We start from the raw sequence: 21,316 nt of genomic DNA, 5'->3' as shown, positions 1-21,316 counted from the left end.
CAGTTTATGAGCAGGCAAAAGCAATAAAAGCAAGAAAAACCACCAGCATTACAGTAAAAAAAGGAGAAAGTTAGTATGTATTCTATTCAACTAAGTCCTACTCATTGAAATTAGTGAACCTAAGCTGGTAAAGTCTACTAGCTTCATTAGGTCTACTATGAGTAGGACTAGGACTGAATACCACTCATGTTTCTTTCAGTCCTCCACAATGTTAAGCACTCATTTCCATTAACAGAGTTGGAAAATTGGGGGAAAGGACCAAGACTCAGTGAGTACTACATAAAATTTAATCAGTGTGATTTCCTGAGCTATGACTACCAGTTCTTACTTTTTCATATTTGTCATCATATTTATCATGTACTTCTAAAAACTGAAGTTTTACCCAGACTGAAACAAGCTTATCTACCCTTTCACATTTCATAGTCCAACATTTTTCCCTTTTTTTGGGGGGGGGGAGAACAAAGAGGCTTCTGGGGGGAAATGTCCCCCATTCCCCCACCCAGGCCCTCACATATCTAACTGCAACAGGTCTGAACAAGCCTCGTTATTTCTCCAAATGGGCCTGAGAAATCCAGATAGTATAGTGCAATGGGGTTGAAAGAGAAACGTAACTCACTAAGCAAACGTGACCAGTTAAAAAGGTATGTCCTCAAAGTGAAATTGATTTACACCAATTTTATATTGGTAAAATTATGCCTGCCACCTCATTCAATGTAAATATGGCTTTGCCTGAATGTGCTGCAATGACTTTTTAAGAACACTAAAATCAATAAAAAATCCTTGCTAGTTAAAAAGAAAATTGGCAGCATCTTGTTGGGATCATATTACTTATAATAACGTTAATACATTTTGTTTAAAATGAAAAAACAAAGGACAGTATTTGAATGTTGAAAGCATCCTCAAGCTATAAGAAAATGAACTCAAATTTATCTTTCATATGTTTAAATCCTGCACATTAATCAATTGTGTGCTTTGTGTTCTTCAGTCTTTTAAATACAAAAATCTTTTTAAAATTGTTATTATTTTGGCATATATAATGTTTGAGAATATCACTGGATTATTGTCCCGTGCACTGCAGCATGTTAAAAAGTGGTGCATATTATGAAGTAAAAAGCACTAAATATGTAAATTATATTTCCCTCTCCCTTCCTTTCTTTATGGCATTTCAAATAATTCTCTTTACTGCACATATAATCAAATACAAAGATAGATAGCTACATACTGCACAGTAGAGATAGCAAGGGAGAGTCCATTTTTCCTGTGTCAAGCAAAGTATGGAATTTGAACTGCAGAATCACACACACACACACATTTCCTTGCTTTTATTCTATGTGGATGTTTTGTTATACTCACTGTCAGTTAGTTCCCATAGCCGTGGGGGCAGGTCACTGAAATACTCATGGCTGAGAGCTGCCTGTGCTGACAATCTGTTCTTTGGAAAACACTGGAGTAATTTGGAGGCCAGATCCTCTGCATGATTCACATAGCTTAGCCTTAAACATAAGCAGAGAAAAATTAGTGAGACAACAAATATAAAAAGAGAAACTACTCTCATTGGTTATGCCATATATAACGATATCAAGGAAAGCAGAAATATAGAGCCAGGTCCATGTACCTAGCCAAATTCCACCGCTGTATCTTACATGGCTTATTCACAGCCATTGGCAGTAGTTATAAACATTAAAATTTATTGTTTCACTTTAGTTACTGTCCTTTTAGTTGTTAGCAGACATTTTTGAAGTAAGCAGAGTGCAGAGACAGTGGCTCCTTGCCTTTCAAGATGCTACAAAGCCAAGGACCTTCACCTCTCTGCTACAGTTACTGTAGAAATTCAGTGTCCTCTCAACATTCCCCACCCAACATCTCACATTTCTAAGCAGAAATCTTTGTGGAAGACCCTGACTGCAAAAGGAAGGGCATCTCATCATCTGTGCTTTCTGGTGAATGGAGGGGAAAGCATATAAATGCCCTAACCTTTACAGACCCCCCCCCCATTCTTCTATCATCATGTTTTCCCAAAGCATAACACATCAAAACCCTGCCAACTGTTCATTCTGTTTGCTCCAGATTTCCCCTGAAGCGAGGGGTGCCTACTGATTTATGGCCACCAATGAAGTGATGGGAGCTCACCCTATGGAACACAGTGCTTTGAAACAGATAAAATATGTTCATGCCTCTCGATCCCTCAAATTGTGAAATAAACTTAATTCTGAAAAACTGTGGAATACCTTTTCAAGTAAGTCTATTTGCACTTGATGTAGCAATAAATAATTTTAGTTTTCTTATGAGATTGGTTTTAGACTGAGATAGGCTTTTGTTTTTGTTTTTACGACACAGCCTGACATTTTGTTAGCCTGCTCTTGAATTTGTTGGTATTTCTATGTAGGCTACAGTCAAGCCATGAGTTTCTCCATCTGTGTATGTATGTTGGAATCTGGCTACGTTATTGTACTTAGTTCCCACCAAAATAAATGGGATAATAATCAGCTTTCATATTGATTTCAGTGGGATCTCAATGCAATTTATTTATAGGTTGGTCCTGTAAATATTTACTCACAAATTAAGTGCCACTGAGTTTAACTGAATTGTTGTAGAGGACATATAGTTTTTCAAAATCAGCTGCTATTCTTTTCTGCATTTTCAGTTTGAAATACAAACACAGGCCACAGTGTCACCTACCAACTAGACTCCAGTTTTGCAAGAATTTGTATTCAAATGGTGGGAATGGTTCCATTCAGCTATTCTTGACATTTACAAGAAAACACTTCAGAGTGAAGGGCACTAGTAAATGTCAGTACATAGATTGCTCACAAAGACACAGTTGGCAGACAAAGGTAGAGAAAAGCATATTCAAATGTCCACGTATATGGGCTCATAAAATAATTATAATATAAATCTAAGTAACTTGGCACAGTATCCTTGTAGGATTAAGCCAAACACCCATCTCAAATTCAACTGCATGGCTTTAAAGCACCAAAGTATATTTCCAAATATAAGTTAGTAAAGCTATATGCAGAAGTTATCTGATTTTCAACAAGAGCTATTAGGTGTTCATTGCTGAAATAAAACAATTACATTTTTATTAAAAGATTAGTCTTCAAATTTCTTCCCACCAGTAATGTTTCTGTCGCAGAATGGATATAGAAAGGATAAAATGTGTACAATGTATTTCAAATGAGCAGATCTTTTATGCATACTAAAGGAAAGTCAACCGCAGGGGAGTGGAATCAGGGGGGAAATTGATTCATCGCATCATAGAACTGGAAGGGACTTCTAAGTTCCTCTAGTAGTCCAACCCCTGCCAATGCAGGGAAACTACTGCTATAGCACCCTGAACAAGCAGCATTCAGCTTGTGCTTAAAAGTCTCTAATAAAGGAGAGTATACAAACTTTGAAGGCGTCAATTCCACTGATGAACAGCTCACACTGTCAGAAGGTTCTTAATGTTTATGCAACAACAACAGCATTATTCAAAAATGCATTTATTGTATTTTGAACCTGTTGGTTTGGGTCCTACCCTCTAGAGCTGCCTTTCTCAACTTTGTGTCCTCATGTTCTTGAACTACAATTTCCATCCTACCTGACAAATGACCAGGAATAATGGGAGTTGTAGTCCAACAACATCTCCCAAGGTTGAGAAAGGCTGCAGTAGAGCAACAGCAAAAAATTGACTCTGATATATACATGTCAGTGTAATCAATGTAATGCCCTCCAGATGGTGTTGCACTACAACTACCATCAACTCCAGCCAGCATGACCAATAGTCAGGGATGATGAGGGCTGTAATCCATCACACTGCTAACTCATATTTAACTTGTAATCTATTAATATTCCTATATCCTTTTCACATGTATTTCTGTCAAGCCAAATGTCTCCCATCCTGCAGAGATGCAGCAATAAGACACACTTGTTGCTATTTCTTTCTTCCTAATATTTATATACCACCCAGTGGTAAAAGTCCTCTGGCTGGTTCACAAAAAAATAAAATATAAAATACAGAAGGAAACTAAAATCTAACACAGAATAAAACCAGACCAGAGAATTATATCCAGTACATCAAACATTAAAAACAGTAAAAAAATCTAATCTAAAAAATACTTTCCAAGGTGACTATATTTTAGCTCCAAATGCTTCTCACCTTCAAGCTATTCCATCTGCTGCTCACACCAGTGTTCTAAATGCAAGCAAATATGCATCTGAAACTCTGTAAGGGAAGAACCATTTTTTTGGGGGGGAGAGGAACTAGGGTTAGACACCTTTTCCCACCTAAGACTTCTCAACTCATATTTGACAGCCTGCATTATATGCATCCATAGTTTGTCTCAAATATCTTTAAGATGTACCCAACAATTTACCTACTAGAAGTGAGGTAGCAGTCCTTTATCAAAGACAAACAATATTTAATCTTAGTCTCTATACATAAACTGACAAACCACCAAAGAAACTAGCTACTGAATCTAACATGCACCTTGCTCTACTTGGTGTCAGAGTAGAATTTAATAGAATATAATTGTGTGTCTAAGGCACTGCAGCATGTTTCATTTCTCAGCAGTCTATACTGTGTGATACAGTAAGCTTCAATGCTGATGCTTCACTTACTTCCGCACTAATTAGAAAGCAATAGTGGTTGGCCATGATAGCATAATTGCAATGGAGTGCTTTTACAGATGAGTATAATCAAGTACTTACTACAGTTGTGACCATTCAATAATGTAATTAGCACTACTGGAATGATCTTTAGAACAACCTAATCTGCAGGTATCTGAAAAATGACCAATACCATTTAAAATGACTTAAGAGCATGTTTAAAGACAGGAGTGCCTGGCGTGCTCTGGTCCATGGGGTCACGAAGAGTCGGACACGACTAAACGACTAAACAACAACAAACAAAGAGCATGTTTGGCTGAATTGGAAGTTAACTGCAAATGTTCCTTAACACAATTTGCAAATCACATAAGCTGTTGGCTTATTATTGCATTACTCCCCCCCCCCCAACTCTTGATCACAAGCATTTGATTTAATTTCATAGAGAGCACACTGGGTTTCTTCCTATTGCAAAGAGGGTCAATTCTTGGTCAAGCTGAACATGACTAGGATTACTGAAGCCCTCAAAGGGAAAAAAAGATTTGGGCATGTGCACTGAACCTCTGAACTTATGGTGCTTTGCTGGTTAAATTAAATAAGGGACAGAGGTCAAGTTCACTTTCAAAATCAAGGCCTGATTAAAAAACAAAGATTAATCCTGTATATATTTTTGACAGCAAATTAGGAGAGCACTTCTGAAGGTTACCCACAACATGCCAGCATTTTCTGATTCAACAAGTACTACAAGCCACTCCTTTGCTGGTGAAACTCAGAGCAACATATTCAGAACACTTTGAAATACTGGTTGTTCAATTACAAAATATCACTATGTCTGACTTCAAAATTTCCTTAGTTTGGCATTATCCCTGCTTGAGAGAAAAAAGTAGCTATACCAATGGGAAGACTTGAATGGCAACCAGCTAATATACTCAATTCCAAGAATTTTAGTCTTCAGCAGTTTTCTGTTTAGAGTATCAGCACAATTTGAACGCATCAAGGTAAAGATCTAAAATCTGTAAAATTATGCCACCAGAAAGAGTACACTATGAATAGCTCCACTGAAATAAAATGACTAGTCCAAACTAGAAAGCAATGGCAGAAGTTTATAGGAACAAAAGGTTCTCTTACCAGAGGTGATGCTACCCTATGATACTCCAATTATTGTTCGATTCTAATGAGTCCCAGCCAGGAGGGCCAATGACAAGGGAAGATGAAGGGCCACAGGGTAGCCATCTCCATCTTACCACAACAACCAATGTCCTGTTCAGAAAATCTGTTGCTTCCAGCACTTAGGAAGAAGAGTCTACTTTGCCATTAACATTTTGAGTATCTTATTCAAGCAGAAACAGAAACCATGTGGTACAGCTCTTAAACTATTGTACTATACAGGGAATACCCATGAGGCAAGGTGAGGATCCACAAGGGCAGCAGAGCCAGCCTCCAAGGAATGCATCACCCACTGCTGCTGCTACCACAGGTGGTAAAATCTCCTCATGCCACCTCTACAATGGCCTCTTGGAAAATAGGAGCTACTGGTCTCCTGTAAATTTTTATTCCCCCTCGTTTCTGATGTATTCATTCACCCCTTCTTCCTGGGCAGGGGCACAATTTTGTGGTTTGCCTCAGGTGCCAAAATGTATTGGGCTAGTATTAGTACCATAGTTAATTTTTATTATAGTTTATTTTTATTATAAAATCAGTATAGAATGCCCTTGAGATACTGTTATGAAGCGGTTTAAGATGTAGTAAATAAAACTATCATGCTCTGTTGATCTATTAGATGCTCTGAGCCCACAGTATTTTAACTATGTTAGTGTAAACAGTAAATGTTACTGGTATGGAGTTACTTAATAAGTATTTCACATTTTTAAGGAATTTACTTACAACTTAAAGACTTATCCAATTTTGTATTGTGGCCCCACTAGGAAAAGGGGATATAAAGGAGATTTATAAAATTATCAGTGGGAGAAAGGGACTAGAGATGCGCTATTCTCCTTCTCTCATACTAGAACCTGGGATCAACTAATGACCCTTGTGAGATTCAGAACATACAGAAGGACATACTACTTCACATAGCATGTAGTTAGGACTTTGCTACTATAAAATGTGGTGATGGTCAATATCTTAGATGCCTGTAAAAGAGGATTAGACATGGAGGATAAGGTTATATACATACTACTTCCAGAATCAGCAGCAGCATGCCTCTGAATAACAGTTGCTCAGGAATAAAATGGAGAATGAGATATTGCCCCCATTTCTTCCTTGTGGGCTTCCTTTAGGGCTTAATAGAATCATAGAATTGTAGAGTTGGAAGGGATCCCAAGGATCATTGAGTTCAATCCCTTGCATTGCAGGAATATGTAGCCGGCCCATATGGGAATCAAACCTGCAATCATGGCGTTATCAACCCCATGCTCTAAGCAACTGGGAGTGGCTTCTGACTGGCCACTGTGGAGAGGATACCAGACTTTGGTAAGATTCAGCAAAGCTTTTCTTTTGTTCTTATAGAAGATTCTCAGCACACGTTTTAAGTATTTGTAATGTATAACTGAGTGTGTGTGTGTGTGTGTGTGTGTGTGTGTGTGTGTGTATAAAGTCCACAACACTTTAAAAAGTGGTAACATTCAATGATGTTCTTGATAGTTGTTGTACCTTTCCTAGTACATGATCTTAAGGAGCTTGTTTTATCACGTTGGCCACTGACCATGGACTATTTTGAGTACATGCAAGTGATTAAATAATAATGAACACCATAGTAAAATATACAATTCTTGCTGCCTATAAATAAAAAATCTATCATATGGAAATAAGCCTCTGACATCAAGCAACCATGTATTAAATGAAAGTGCTGGGGAAATAATATCCTCTCTTGTCTCTTGTCAATATTTGTCACAATTTTGCTGCTCTTCTTCCTGATGCTTTCTGAATAGCCTTTATTGTGTAAACTGGAACTGTGAAGCACAAAAATATGGTGGCATTTGTCAAAGCTTAAAGAAGGGACATAGTTCACATTTAAGGATTTGGACTGTGAGAACAATGCCATTTCAAATTTTACATTTAAAAAAATATATCGGAGAGAAAAATGTGTTTTTTAAGATACTTTAATTATAGCATCCTCCAGCCCCTCACCACTTTGGGATCTAGAAAGATTTCAACAATGACTTCTTTTCAATTTGCACACCAGTCAGTCAGTTATCTTAATTCTTTCAGCATTCCAGTTCTTCTAATATTATTCATTATAGCATATGAGGGGGGAAAGATTACTTACACCATTACGGATTTTTTTTGAAAATGTGCAAGATTTGTAGTGTGTTTGAAGGTTGCAGGCTAGCTATGAACATAATTTAAATGGAACACTACAACTCTGTGGCTTCTCTTAATTAGAAGCTGCTCTTTTCAATATATATATATCTATATAAATAAATAAATAAATATAGAGGCATTAAAGGGTACATATCGTCTAACCTGGAGAGGGCTTTAAAGTCCCCCTTTGTCCATCGCAGCAAAATGAATAGAACAGCTTTAAAAAATAAACAGAGCTAAAATAATTACTTAAAACATCATTTTATGGGCTATTATTTCTCCAGTAAAGAGAGAATGAATCTTTAATCCTGAGCAAAAACTCTTCAAGGTTTATGTTCTCTATAAACCTTTCACTGAGAATTTAAAATATATGTTACTAATGCAATAAATGCCCTAACAAATATATCAGATTTTTCAGTTAATGCTTTTTACAGGCTTAAACTAAACTGAGTAAAAGAAAATCACCTTTTACAGTCTGACTCTTAAAGGAAGAATGCCTTTTTGTTATGCTTTTTAAAGAAGGCATGGTGAATTTATATCAACTTCACTGAATCTTGGGCATGATAAAAGGGGGAAAATAACACTGCAGTTACCATTCCATAGTGCACTTTCTTCACATATTTATTTCCTCAGTGACTGGACATGAGCCAAGGAGGAGCAAAAAAGGGGGAAATAAAAACTCCACAGGAATATCTGAAATAGTCTTAGCACATCATTCACTGCAGATCCCCCCCTCCCTTCCAATGCACACACATTTGCTCTTCAGTAACTTCAATTGTTGGGCTTCAAAAGAAACTAAAGGAGAACATTGGATTTTAAATTTCTTACTGGTGAAAACGCTATGTCTCTAGCAAAGTTATCCTATTAAATCACTCTAAATGAAAGTGTGGCTGCCGTTACGAGCTGTCCAGGTTTTCATCTTTAAAATCACCTCTGCTCTTACTAAAGAAACATTAGAACTCATAAATCTCATTCCGTCTCCTTTCTTAACATACAGAACTTGAAAACTCTTAATTTCATTATAATGTAAATAAGAACTGGTGTGTGTGTTCAGCAACTCCAGCAAGAGCTTCTGCCCTAAAAGGGTGAACCTCTGCAGTCACTGCAGCCAGTGAGCATTCATCATTGTTAGCTACAAATCTTTCCAGCAGGGGATTTAGGTCTGTCACACTTGGAAGGGGGTTCTTGTCCCTGCCACATTAATCTTTTTTATTTCTCTTATTTAGTATCGTCAGGCTAATGAGGAACGTTTAATGATATAGAAAAATAGGAGTATTCCTTATTACTTTACATTCTTTATTTAACATACACGGCACTTCATTTGATTTGTATCATCTATCCCAAAGTTTCAAAGCTGTTAGCAACATGAGTCTTATCATCATATCCGTGGTCACAAAAAACAGCTACTCTACTGTGTCCAGAAGGCATTCTTATTTCAGCTCCAGTAAGAAGGATGCCTTGCAGCCTACTTTGCATAGATGGGCAAACTCAATAGGATGCAGTAATTTTAGGAGTTGTAATGGAACATAGTATAGTGAGAAGTACGGTATATTGGGTTGAGACTAGGCTATTTATACAATTTTATTTAAGTTTTGCAGGCTGCTCACTGGCTAGCAAGGCCCTGTGGCATCTAGCAATAGAGTATACCAGAAAAAGCCAAGCATTAACATGCTACAACAAAATAGTCTTCAAAAATCTCAAGGACAATCAGCAATGTCATTCCACACCAGTGGTGGCAACCAGTTGGTGCTGACTGTCACAGTGTGGCAGCAGAGGAGGAGAGAGCTTCACGTTATTATCTTTAAGTGCTGGGAAGCAGTGGTGGAGTGCCAATGCATTGTGTCAGTAGCTTGTGCTCACTACCAGGACAGTTCAATGTGCTTCCATAGTGCAGGTTGTAGTACCCCACATCTCCACTGCGGTCTCTCACAGTCGCCAAAAGCCATTGCAGTAAAAGGTTAAGGACCCCTGGATGGTTAAATCCAGTCAAAGGTGACTATGGGGTTGCGCCGCTCATCTCGCTTTCAGGCCGAGGGAGCTGGTGTTTGTCCACAGACAGCTTTCTGGGTCATGTGGCCAGCATGACTTAACTGCTTCTGGCGCACCGGAACACTGTGACAGAAAGAGCGCATGGAAACACCATTTACCTTCCTGCCACAGCAGTACCTATTTATCTACTTGCACTGGCATGCTTTCGAACTGCTAGGTTGGCAAGAGCTGGGACAGAGCAATGGGAGCTCACTCCGTTGCAGGGATTTGAACCGCCAACCTTCCGATCGGCAAGCCCAAGAGGCTCAGTGGTTTAGACCACAGCGCCACCCGCGTCCCTATCTGCAGAAATCCAGTTTGAAGGTAACTAACTAATCCACAATAGCCAGGTATCTGGCTTCCAGAAAGGGATACAGCTACCAAATCAACATAGGCAATTAAAAAAGCACTCCAGGCCCCCATTGCCACCTGATTAAAGCAGTGAATACAGGTTCAGGAGTAGGCTCAAACTACAAACCTAGTTCTTAAGGGGGAGTCTAATTTCACTGAGAACAGACAACATAATATTCATCTTGACAAAATCTTATGCCATAAACAAGGAATCTGATAATAAATATTTCAGATATGAGAGTAATTAGGAAGCAGTCAACATTTATTTTATAACTCAGCCTGAGGACAAAAAAGCTGCTGAGGGCTATAAACAAATGTACTACATTTGGTGAGATTACTCTGAAGTAAGTTGCTTCTAGGCTTGAAGATTCCTCATTAAAGGGAAATAAAAAGGCATAAGAAGGCATATGGCTGACATCTTATCTTCGTTTATGCACTGAAGGATTTAAGATTCACAAACAAAAAATGTGGTTGGTTTCACTGAATTTATGACCGAGTATTTCTGCAATGTGGAAATGCTGTAGAATCAATAGTCTGAGAAGCAAGTATTTAAATAATAATAATAATAATAATAATAATAATAATAATAATAATAATAATTTATTTATACCCCGCCCATCTGGCTGAGTTTCCCTAGCCACTCTGGCGGCTCCCAATCAAGTGTTAAAAACAGTACAGCATTAAAGATAAAACATTGCACTTTGCAGTGATTGTCAACTACCTGATTATAATTGATAGTTATGATGATTCTCCATACCTAATTTGAAAGATTTATTATTATTATTATTTTTGTAAAAACACAGTGTGCAGCCAGGTGACTCTGCTGTTTAGACAGTCGTACTTGGACCTGGCAACTGACCTATCAGAAAATTGCACCACAGGCTTGGCTTTAAACTAAATCTGAATGTAATCACAGCATAACTGACCTTACATAACTATCTTAAAAATTAGGTTACTATCTACAAAGGCTTAATGATTTTAAGTATTTTTATGGGGTTCATGTTATGGCCACAGAACGAGACACTTTAAAGCACAATACAGTGAGGAATAGAACAGCTTTCACATAGAATTTGTGCCTTAGGATATGAAAGTGACTCAGTGCCTAAAAGAAAAAGGTCAGCTCCCTTTGGAATCACTCGCTTATCTGCCCTCCGGCAATGACAGGTGCACCAATACTATTGTAAATTTATTTATTCAGAGTACACAACTAAATGGACAACAGTGGTAAATGGACACAACTAAATGGACAATGCAACCTTACATTTCATCAAGCAGCTCCGGTGAACATCCTTATTATTAAAAGTAATTATTATACATTTTAAAAATGGTACTCCTGTTCTTTATCCATTTCTATCCTATTCTTCTTCCCAAATGAGCCCAAGGTGACAAATAACTAGGTATAAACAATGCATTCAAAATAAAAACACATGTAAAACATTTTAAACAGTTAACAGCACCTAAAAGGATAATGAAGACCTAAGAACATTTAAAAACCAGTGGCGAACATGTCTATAGGCTGCAACAGATTAACAAAAACAACATGCCCAATTCTTGTTGTTTTTTGAAAAAAACAGGGACACCAGTGAACAGTATAAATAAAAATCATACCAAAAGGTAGGGGTACATAGAAGATCTGAAAACTATGATGGCATATGGATCTTGACTAGAAGTGTTGCTCAAACATAAACACAAAACCTTGCATTTTCTACAAGTCATTGTACAGCATATTTTATTAAGATCTTTAAGAACCCTTTTTGGTAAGAGAGTGTAACAAAAATGTATACCTTCTGCGTATTATATGGATATTTATTCTGTGATATGGATGAGGCCATGGATTGTACTGGCAGTCAAAACAGGGTCCATATGTGACAAAAATTATTGTAATCAACATAGGAAACAGAATATTGATGATTATTCTGCTCTTATTCCATAGACCAGCGTCTACACGCTGTGATTGGCTGGCTGTGGGCCAATAAACTGAAGCGGAATCCTGAAGAGACAGGTGTATTGCGTGTCTTAAATTCTCATGTACAGGAGGTGGGGAGATAGATGTCCTGGTTGGAATCCCACTCCTCTGGAAGGAGCAGGTGTGCAGTTTTGGGGGTACACCTGGATTCAACATTGTCATGTGAGTTCAGTGTTTAGGACTGCCATTTTCCAGCTCCAACTGCTTCACCAGCTATTACTCCATTTGGACAGAGATGACTTGGCCACTGTACTCCATGTTCTGGTAACTTCCAGATTAGATTATTTTGATATGCTCCACATGGGCCTGCCCTTCAAATACTAGGAATAAGAGCCCAAAATAAAGTGTCCAGATTACTGGCTGTGGTTCTGTTTAGAGCTCACATAACCACTGTTTTGAAACAGCTGCACTGGTCGCCATTTCATTTCCAGGCTCATGCTAGAAAGGTCACAACAGACCCCTTTGTGTATTAAGATCAGCAGAACGTTGTTCCACTTTTCTTAGAAGTTCAGGGTGGTAGCAGACCAGTAGAGGGCATTCTCTGGGACAGCTCCTAAACTGTGGGATTCCCTCCCCACAGAGGTGTATCATTATACAGCTTCTGGGTAATGCTGAGGACACATCTTTTTACCATAGCTTTTGACACTTGAGATGTGTGGTTTTCAGACCCACTGTATTTCTGTGGTTGTAAGCTGTTAACTGTTATTAAAGTGTTTTAATTGTTGTAAGCCACCCTGGCACCTTAGGATGAAAAGGGGGCAGTAATTAATAATAATTTTAAACAGAGCAGGAATATTATTTTCTTAGGTTCTAAATATATTGTCCATGGTTGGGGGACTGATTTTCATAGACTATTATTTAGCTGCAGTCATGCAAACAATGGGTTCTGTTCTAATTTGCAGTTCTGAAAGGAGTAGTTTTTGCCACTTTGACGAGCCAGGTCTCCCCACATAAATAATAGAATACAAGCAGGGAGAGGGGGGAATCTAAACTCAAGGCTAAAATCATGCAAAAAGTGGCGAATCTCATGCAATTTTTCCAGTAATTTTATGTTTAGAATGTTGCTAAATAATCTTGCTTTTCCAGAATAACTCAAATTAACTTGGATATGTCACACGGACTGGAAAGTGGCTGACAACCATAAATGAAGGGTAAAGATAAAGAGAATCTCTTGATTCAGAGGGGAAATATCCAGCTGTGTGTTACACGGATTAGTGTTATCCAGTTTTATTTAACATCTTTATTAATAACCTGGCAAAAATCTAAACAGTACATGAACTCACAGCAATGGTTACCCTAAAGTAGAAGGCACTGCAGAACCTCACTAAGGATATAACAAATAGGCATATAGAAAATAGAGAGGAAGAGGGGAAATTTGATTCAGTATAGAGAAAATTCAGAACCATCAAAACAGAGATTTCAATGGAAGATATTAAGAACTAGTAATTTACAACATTCAAACATAGAAAAAGGAGAACTGGGAAAGAATCTTCAACAGCATATCATGAACAAAGACAGCAAAAAAGTGGCATGGATGGTCGTCAGCTGTGATGAGACAGCTAAAAATCCATATAGACTGTTGGTGATGATGGTGATAAAGTGATATAGGAGATAAGCATATTCAGCTTAAAAGCGTAAGAACCACCCAGCTGGATCAGATCAAAGGCCCATCCAGTCCAGCATTCTGTTCTCACAGCAGCCAACCAGATGTTATGGAAAATCCCAAGGAGAACATGAAGACAGTCGTACTCCTGCTTGTGATCCCAGCAATTTTTATTCAGGGGCATGCTTCCTCTTATGCTGGAGGCTTTATTGTCCTTTAGTTTTACTGAATCTCCTTTTAAAAAAGGTTGGTGGCCATGACTTCATATTGTGCTAGCAAATTCCTTGGTTTAACTATGTGTTGTGTGAAGTACTTCCTTTTGCCCACTCTGAATCTCCCAAATTCAAGGTTCACTGAATGACATCTAGTCAAAACATATAAAGCACAAATGAGGAAACTTCAGCCCTCCAGACTTTGTTGAAATGGCTGTCCTTTGCAGGGATGTCCGAGAATTCAGATGGAAACGGAAGGGGAAATTGCCTGTGTTTAGATATTTGCCCCATGTCCAGAACAGAAAGAAATCCAGCAAAAATTATTGCTATTTGCTGCTGCTTTCAATCTGAAAATGGTATGTGATTCATTATATTCCCCCAATTTGCACTGAAAGGAATGGAATGGAATAACATGACAACGAAATTTACATGAATTAAGTTATGTAATTTTACCACCAAGATGATTAATGTCAAATTGGGTAGAAGACAAACTGCAGCAGAACAGAAACAGCTGGAAGGTAAAATGATGTCTTCTTACATCCTTTGTCCTATATGCTGATTCACAGCAGTCAGTATACTTTAAAGTGCTGAATAACGAAGAACAAATTTAAAAAGTATTGTTTGGTCCTATTTTCATAAGCCACACCTTCTATTCCACCCGGAAGCTTGCTCAGATATTCTATCTCCTGACATTGGCCTCTTCTATAGTTCACAGGAGGGTCCTGACTTTGGCTGGGTCCCCATTCTGCAGTTTATTCAATACAATGGTTTATCCAGACTACAATACATACTCAGCAAACACTAAAGAGCAAAAATAAAATATATTTAAGTAATATCAATGATTGTACCATTTACACCCATATATTTCTCTGCATATATGTGAGACTATGATTTTCATTTACATCTGTCTGGATCACTTTATATGAAGAATTGATCAAAAGAGATTTTGAGTAAGCACATCTACCTTTTCTCAAGTGTTGGGGTACTTGCTCTAAAACAGGAGTTGCCAACTTATGGCTCTCTAGATATTGTTAGACTACAACTCCCATCATCCATGACCACTGCCCATGCTGGCTGAGGCTGAGAGTTGGAGTTCAAGCAACAGAAAAGTCACAGATAATCTCTGAAGTGATGATTATCTCAAGTAATCATGATTTTATTTTTTAAAATTACTTATTATATGGTATTTATTAAACAAAACTGATTACGGGTGGCTGGAAAGGCTATTCTTTATTACTGAAATAAAAATAGTGACATTAAATGATGGCAAATGGGATTCTTCACTGTTTGCAATTTTCAAAGTGTTGCCTACTTGAACTAACCCAAGTGCTCCCCCAAGTGTCCAAAGTGTTCCTTTAATTTTGACACAGTTGCAAAAAAGAAAATTCCTGTTGTATTGCCTGATAATAGAGCTCATAATGCCAGGTACCAGAATTTGGTTTGAAAGACACAGCTACCTCAAGTTACATACTGCCTATGAGATAATTATTCAGTACCTAACAAGTTAGAGGTCTAAATACATCTGCATGTTGTGCTAACAGCTTTATGTTTTATATATAAAGTATATAAAATATATTTAACAGCTTAATACTCTGGATACAATTTTATGCTGCCAAGTAAAATATGGGTCACTTGTATTATCAGCCCCAATAGCTTTTCATTATGAAAAGCCAAAGCAAACATAGACTTTTGCCCATGGTGTTCAAGGCTTCTTCAGGGTTGGTTCTGGATAGGAAGAGATAGCTTTTATCCACATATGTGAACATTCATACTTTAAACTAGAGTTATGTTGAACAGATAAGAGTATTGCCTTTTCTCTTGGAGGAAAAACTGATATAGACTCTATAGTTAAGAACTAAACCCGTAGATAAACACTGATTAAAACACAGCTGAAATCAACACATGGCAAAAAGTCATAGTGTTTTAAGGAGATTAAAGTGTTTCCTCTACAGATTCAAATGCAAAGTTTTGATTTTGTCTTATTCTGAAAAGGTTTCAATCTCCTTTTAAATTTCAGGAAAAGATTAAAATAATGTTGTGTTGTATAACTGTGTACATCCTGCCCTTTAATGTCCATGGTTGTGGTTTGTTCCCCAACTCTGCAAATCAAAGATTTTAAAACCAACTCCCAATCACATTATCTTAGTTACTATTATATTTTCCCTTAGAACTTCAACAGTTAAATGGAAAGTTTGGTACAACTTGATAGGTCTAAGGGGATGTAAATCTCTTTTATGTAATTCAACTCAAATTTGAAAATGTGCATCCCTTTTCACCAAGTCCAGCTAGACACATGGCTTGGCAAACATCTTCATCAAACAAATCCCAGAAGTCTGCCAACGAGGCTCACCCTTGTATACTCTCCAGTTTTCAGAAATTACCACCTTTCAGAGTCAATTCACATTTTATAGGCATAAAACTGGAACTTCTCATAGGACTAGTCATACAAATATTAATAGCAATCTCTTTTTCTGAGTGTCTATCTTCACGTAGCCAAAATGGCACCACCCATGCGAAGGGGAGAGAGATATTATAGAGAGCCCCTAGGTTACCAGGGAAAATTGGGGGGGGGACACCCACACACACACCCCAAATGACATACAGTGGCCACACACTGCAGAGGATCTGTTTGGCTATAGGGGGGGGGAGGACAGAAAACCAGGGGGGAAAGGAATAGAATGGAACCTTGTAAAAGAAGAAATGGCTGGCCAGCTGAAATACTAAACTGAAGTACTCCCCACTGCAACATTTTTCTAGTCCCACTTGCTGTATCTGAATGTAACCAAGCCCTCATACTGTTCATTTGAACTTAAACAAATGCATTAAACAAACAGTTGACAAATGTTTGAAACCAAGTCAATTTCAAAACAACAACAGGATGTTTTCAATTAAAATGTTAATATAAACATCATTATCCACAGAGATATTCATAATCAGTAATACAACACTGAAATGTTTGCATCAGAAAAGGTGGAAATCCCTTCCATATTTCATGAATGTTTATGTAAAATTGGCAAACTAAATCTTTTCCATTTTGAACTACTGTACTATTGTGATAACTTTCATGCATTTATTCATCACATCATTTAAACTGAAGAACAATCCTTTTGCAAAGGCACACAAAGAGCTCGGAATATGTTAAGATAATTTTTAATAAGGATATTCTTTTGGCTTTTATTGTGATCATATCAGGACATTGGAAAATAAAAGGTACTAAGTTTAATCAGAATAATTTTCAGTAAGAGCTTACCAGAAATGTATACCTTATGCAAATTATACTTTTTAATCCAATGCTATTATTGACTTTATTTGCCCCATGATACGAATAAGAACACAGTGGGACTAAATACATCCCAGTATATCAGTTTATGTAGCCTATGGATTGTACTGTCAGCCAGAATAGAGCCTAGAAGTAGCAGAATCACCTTTAGGCAAATGAGTATTTCCAGTTATTCTGTTCTTAATCCACTTACTCATACATCTCCAACTAACCTACAGGTTCATAACCAGTATAACTTGCCTTTGTGCATTGTTAATTTCCTACAGTATATCCTCAAGCACAAAAATATACTTCCAACATTTGAGGCAAAAAGTAATCTGGGTAGCTTCTGATATATGAAATACACACAATATTCCAAAATGTGAAGGGATATATATTCTTAATTAGGAAGGACAATTGGCAAGAAATCAGCAACATAGATAGAACATGATAATAAAATACTTACTTATTCCAGGCTTGCCTAAGGTTTTTTGCACTGTACTGTGTAAACCGATCTGTAACAAAAAATAAAGATCTCCTGTTTTGTATGAACCTATATAGGAAACATACTTAAAATAGTCTAGTAAATACAACAAATATAACTTATTGTGCGGCTCAGTCGCATTAAAAAAAATGTTAACTATTTTTTTAATACTGCTATTCAACACAAGTTTCCAAGCTATATTTAACACCCACCTACCCCAAAAGCTGAGAACAAACTGCAACATCAACAGTAAAAGGAGTAACAAAAAAAGCTCAAGAAAACAGAATTAAATTCACATGATGCCTAATATTTATTCATGTAGGCACCAGCTGAATGCCTCTGGGAGATACTATTCCACAACTGGAAACCACCACTGAAAAGGTTTTTTAAACCAAACAGGTTCCTAGGAGAGCCTCTGGTCCTTCAGAAATTTGGCTGCAAGCCTTCCAGAGCTTTATATGAAAAAGCCAGCACCCTGAATTGTGCATGGAGACCACTGATTTCTTTAATACTAGTGAGGTCTTAAATGCAAATACCAGTCAATAATCTGGCTTAATAACATTATGAACCAGGACAGTGTTCTTCAACCTTGTGTTCACAGATATTGTTGGACTACAACTCCCATGAATCCACTGGGCTACCATCCAGGTAAAGAGTTCTAACCCAGCAATATCTGGGGGTGCAGGGTTGAAGAACAGTACAGCAGGAAACTTTATACAGTCAGATTATATTTCTTGTACACAAACACATCCACTTGAGCATTTGTTTCATGGCTCCATATCCCTGATGAAGTAATCTATAACAGCAACAGGAAGAAAAATGAACTGAAACATAGGCTCTTGTGTAGAGACAAGCTGGGAGGTATGCAACCCATATAAACCTCTACTTGGATAAGAATAACCACAGTCCCACAATTACAGTAATTACTTGTTCCTTTGCCCATAATAGTAGCTCAAGAAACAAAAGTTCTTTATTGTTCACAATTCCTCAACCATCAGTGAAGGGAAAGAAGTACTAATTCTACTTTCTTCCTGTTTTGCAGGAGTAAAGGATGGAATTATTCCATGATTATTAGCCTGAGTTTCCCTATCCCTGCAGTAAAGCATGCCTAGCTTCTTCCTCCTTCATGTCTGGGTCCTGGTCCGGATACAAAAACAAGAGAGAAAATAACCCACATGGTGCCTTTGAGATGTTGTTGGACTCCCGTATGTTCCAGCAAACATGGTCAGGGATGATGGGCGTTTTAGCCCAACAGCATCTGGAGGGCACCACATTGGCTATATCTACTGTACACTGAGCTTGAAAAAAACATTCAGTGACAGAGCAGCAGGTTTGAGAGAAGAGATGAAGCGACAGGCAAATCAACAATACAGCCTGACAAAGACACTGAAGCATAAGTGACAATCAATATGCTTAGTTTAGTGTAACAAAACAGATGGAAGTGGCAGCACTAAAATGTTTCATTTGTTAAATGTGAAAAAATAAAACAGAATTTACAAAATAATGTAAACAAAGACTCAAAGCCCCTAACATTTTTTAAAGTGCCAGTGGGAGCAAATCTGGACAAGAAACAAAATCTCTAAAATTACTGTATTTTTCGCCCCATAGGACACATCGGCCCATAGGATGCACCTAGTTTTTTTGGGGGGGGAAATAAAGGGAAAAAAATTATTTCCCCCCCAGGTGCGGGGCTGGGGCTGAGGAAGCCCGAGCTTCCCCCGACCCCAGCCCCCAGAACAGGCTGCTATCCGCAAGCCGTGGGAGAGCTGCGCAAAGTCATGCGGCTCTCCCAAGGCTAGCGGAGGGCTGCGCGAAGCTTGGGGCGTGCTGAGCTCAGCGCGCCCCAAGCTTCTGGGTGCCAGCAAGCTCTCCGCTAGCCGTGGGAGAGCTGCGTCTCCCACGGCTAGCAGATAGCTTCCTGAAGCCTGGAGAGCGAGAGGGGTCGGTACGCACCGACCCTCCTCGCTCTCCAGGCTTCAGCGAAAGCCTGCATTCGCCCCATAGGACGCACACAAATTTCCCCTTCATTTTTGGAGGGGGAAAAGTGCATCCTATAGGGCGAAAAATACGGTAACTTCATTCTCAAACATGCAGTGTAGAGTATGAATGGAAAACATCTGAACATTCCTTTCCAATTTGCCAACTGGAACTGTGTGTTGTATGGTTTTATTTTGGACTGTCCCTAGATAGCAACAGAAGGCCATACTAGCTTATTTTGGGTTTACTAAGAGATATTGTCAGGTTCCAACTCAAACTAAAATGAAAACAAAAAGATGAACATTTTTTATTGAGGCATAACCTTATCAGCTGAAATCTTGCATCTAATAAAAAGGACACTAGTTCATAAAAGTGCATACCACAATAAAATGTGCTAAGTCTTTTAAGGTGCCACAGAATGCTGTGTTGTTTTTCCTGCAATAGACTAAAAAGGGGAATCCCCAGTAAAGGGAATATGGATTAGAAATACCATCCCCTTGTGATTCAGGATATAAAAGGACAGAGAGATCCATGGGCATGTTGCAAGAAAATGAAATGTCTTTTGAAAACATTGCGAAGGACTAACATTTATTTATTTAATTATTATTTACTACCATTATCTATTTCCCACACCTTTCAGGGCGCAACTTCTTCCAAGATGACTTACAGAAAACTCTTTCCCTCTGCAACTTTCCCTTTTTAAGTTGCTTTCACACCTACCATGAACATTCTGAATACAAACTTAGCTTGCAAATTACCCAGGATTGGTAAGAAGAGTTTCAAGGGAAATTGGCTGAGAGAAGGGGCTGGTGGACTATTACTACTACTACTACTACTACTACTACTACTATTACTACACATACTACACATGGCTGGTGCAATTTTATAATATTTATTATCCACCCTTCACCATATAAAATTGTGTGTGTGTGTGTGTGTGTGTGTGTGAGAGAGAGAGAGAGAGAGAGAGAGAGAGAGAGAGAGAGAGAAGTAAGCTAGAGAGCTGTAGGGAGGCTAGAATGTAAGGAGGATAGAATACAACTTTACCACTGTTACAGTATAAAAGGATCGCAGCAGTCATTGTTTGGAACATATAGTTAGTAGCATGTAAGGACTTTGTGGGAAGTGGGGCAATTTATGGACCGTTTTATGAATCTAAATTATTTTGCTGCCCAAATGTTATTTCAGACTTATTCTGGACCAAAATGGGTTGGGAACTGTGAGACTACATACCTCTTATTTGCATTTTTTCTGTTCAAAATTCTTAAAAGCCTTATGCTCTGCTCTAAACCTTTCTTAAAGCAATTCAGTAAGCACCACATTTACAAATCTCAGGAGAGAAAATAATCCTTTTAGAGGAAAAATAGAATTTTATTGCTCCTGAATTTCAAACTACATCACTTGCAGCACAATTATGGTCTCTGGTTGCCTAATTATTGCCCCAAATCTCCTGAGTACCTTATTTACTCATCTTGCTCTCCAAGATGTCTATAAATCACTTCATAAACTCTCTAGGCAAATAAAGCTATTGGATAACAACTGCTGGCCT

The 21,316-nt window shown here is 38.0% G+C and overlaps 1 protein-coding gene across 6 annotated transcripts in view; it reads right to left on the bottom strand.

The window, feature by feature from the left end:
• Nucleotides 1–21,316, bottom strand: part of CDK14 (cyclin dependent kinase 14) — a 225,947-nt gene that overhangs the window by 59,081 nt on the left and 145,550 nt on the right. For all 6 annotated transcript variants that reach the window (XM_083467689.1, XM_083467690.1, XM_083467692.1 and 3 more), the window contains 2 exons: nucleotides 17,773–17,821; nucleotides 1,354–1,493 (listed from right to left, as the gene is read on the bottom strand). In XM_083467689.1, the coding sequence (XP_083323815.1) occupies nucleotides 1,354–1,493; nucleotides 17,773–17,821 (189 nt within the window). The remainder of the gene's footprint in view (nucleotides 1–1,353; nucleotides 1,494–17,772; nucleotides 17,822–21,316) is intronic.

Source organism: Podarcis liolepis (genome assembly GCF_965112155.1).
Source record: "Podarcis liolepis genome assembly, chromosome: 12".
In the NCBI taxonomy this organism is placed as follows: Eukaryota; Metazoa; Chordata; class Lepidosauria; order Squamata; family Lacertidae; genus Podarcis; species Podarcis liolepis.
The sequence above is the reverse complement of the archived record's forward strand: the minus strand, read 5'-3'. Positions and strand labels throughout refer to the sequence as shown.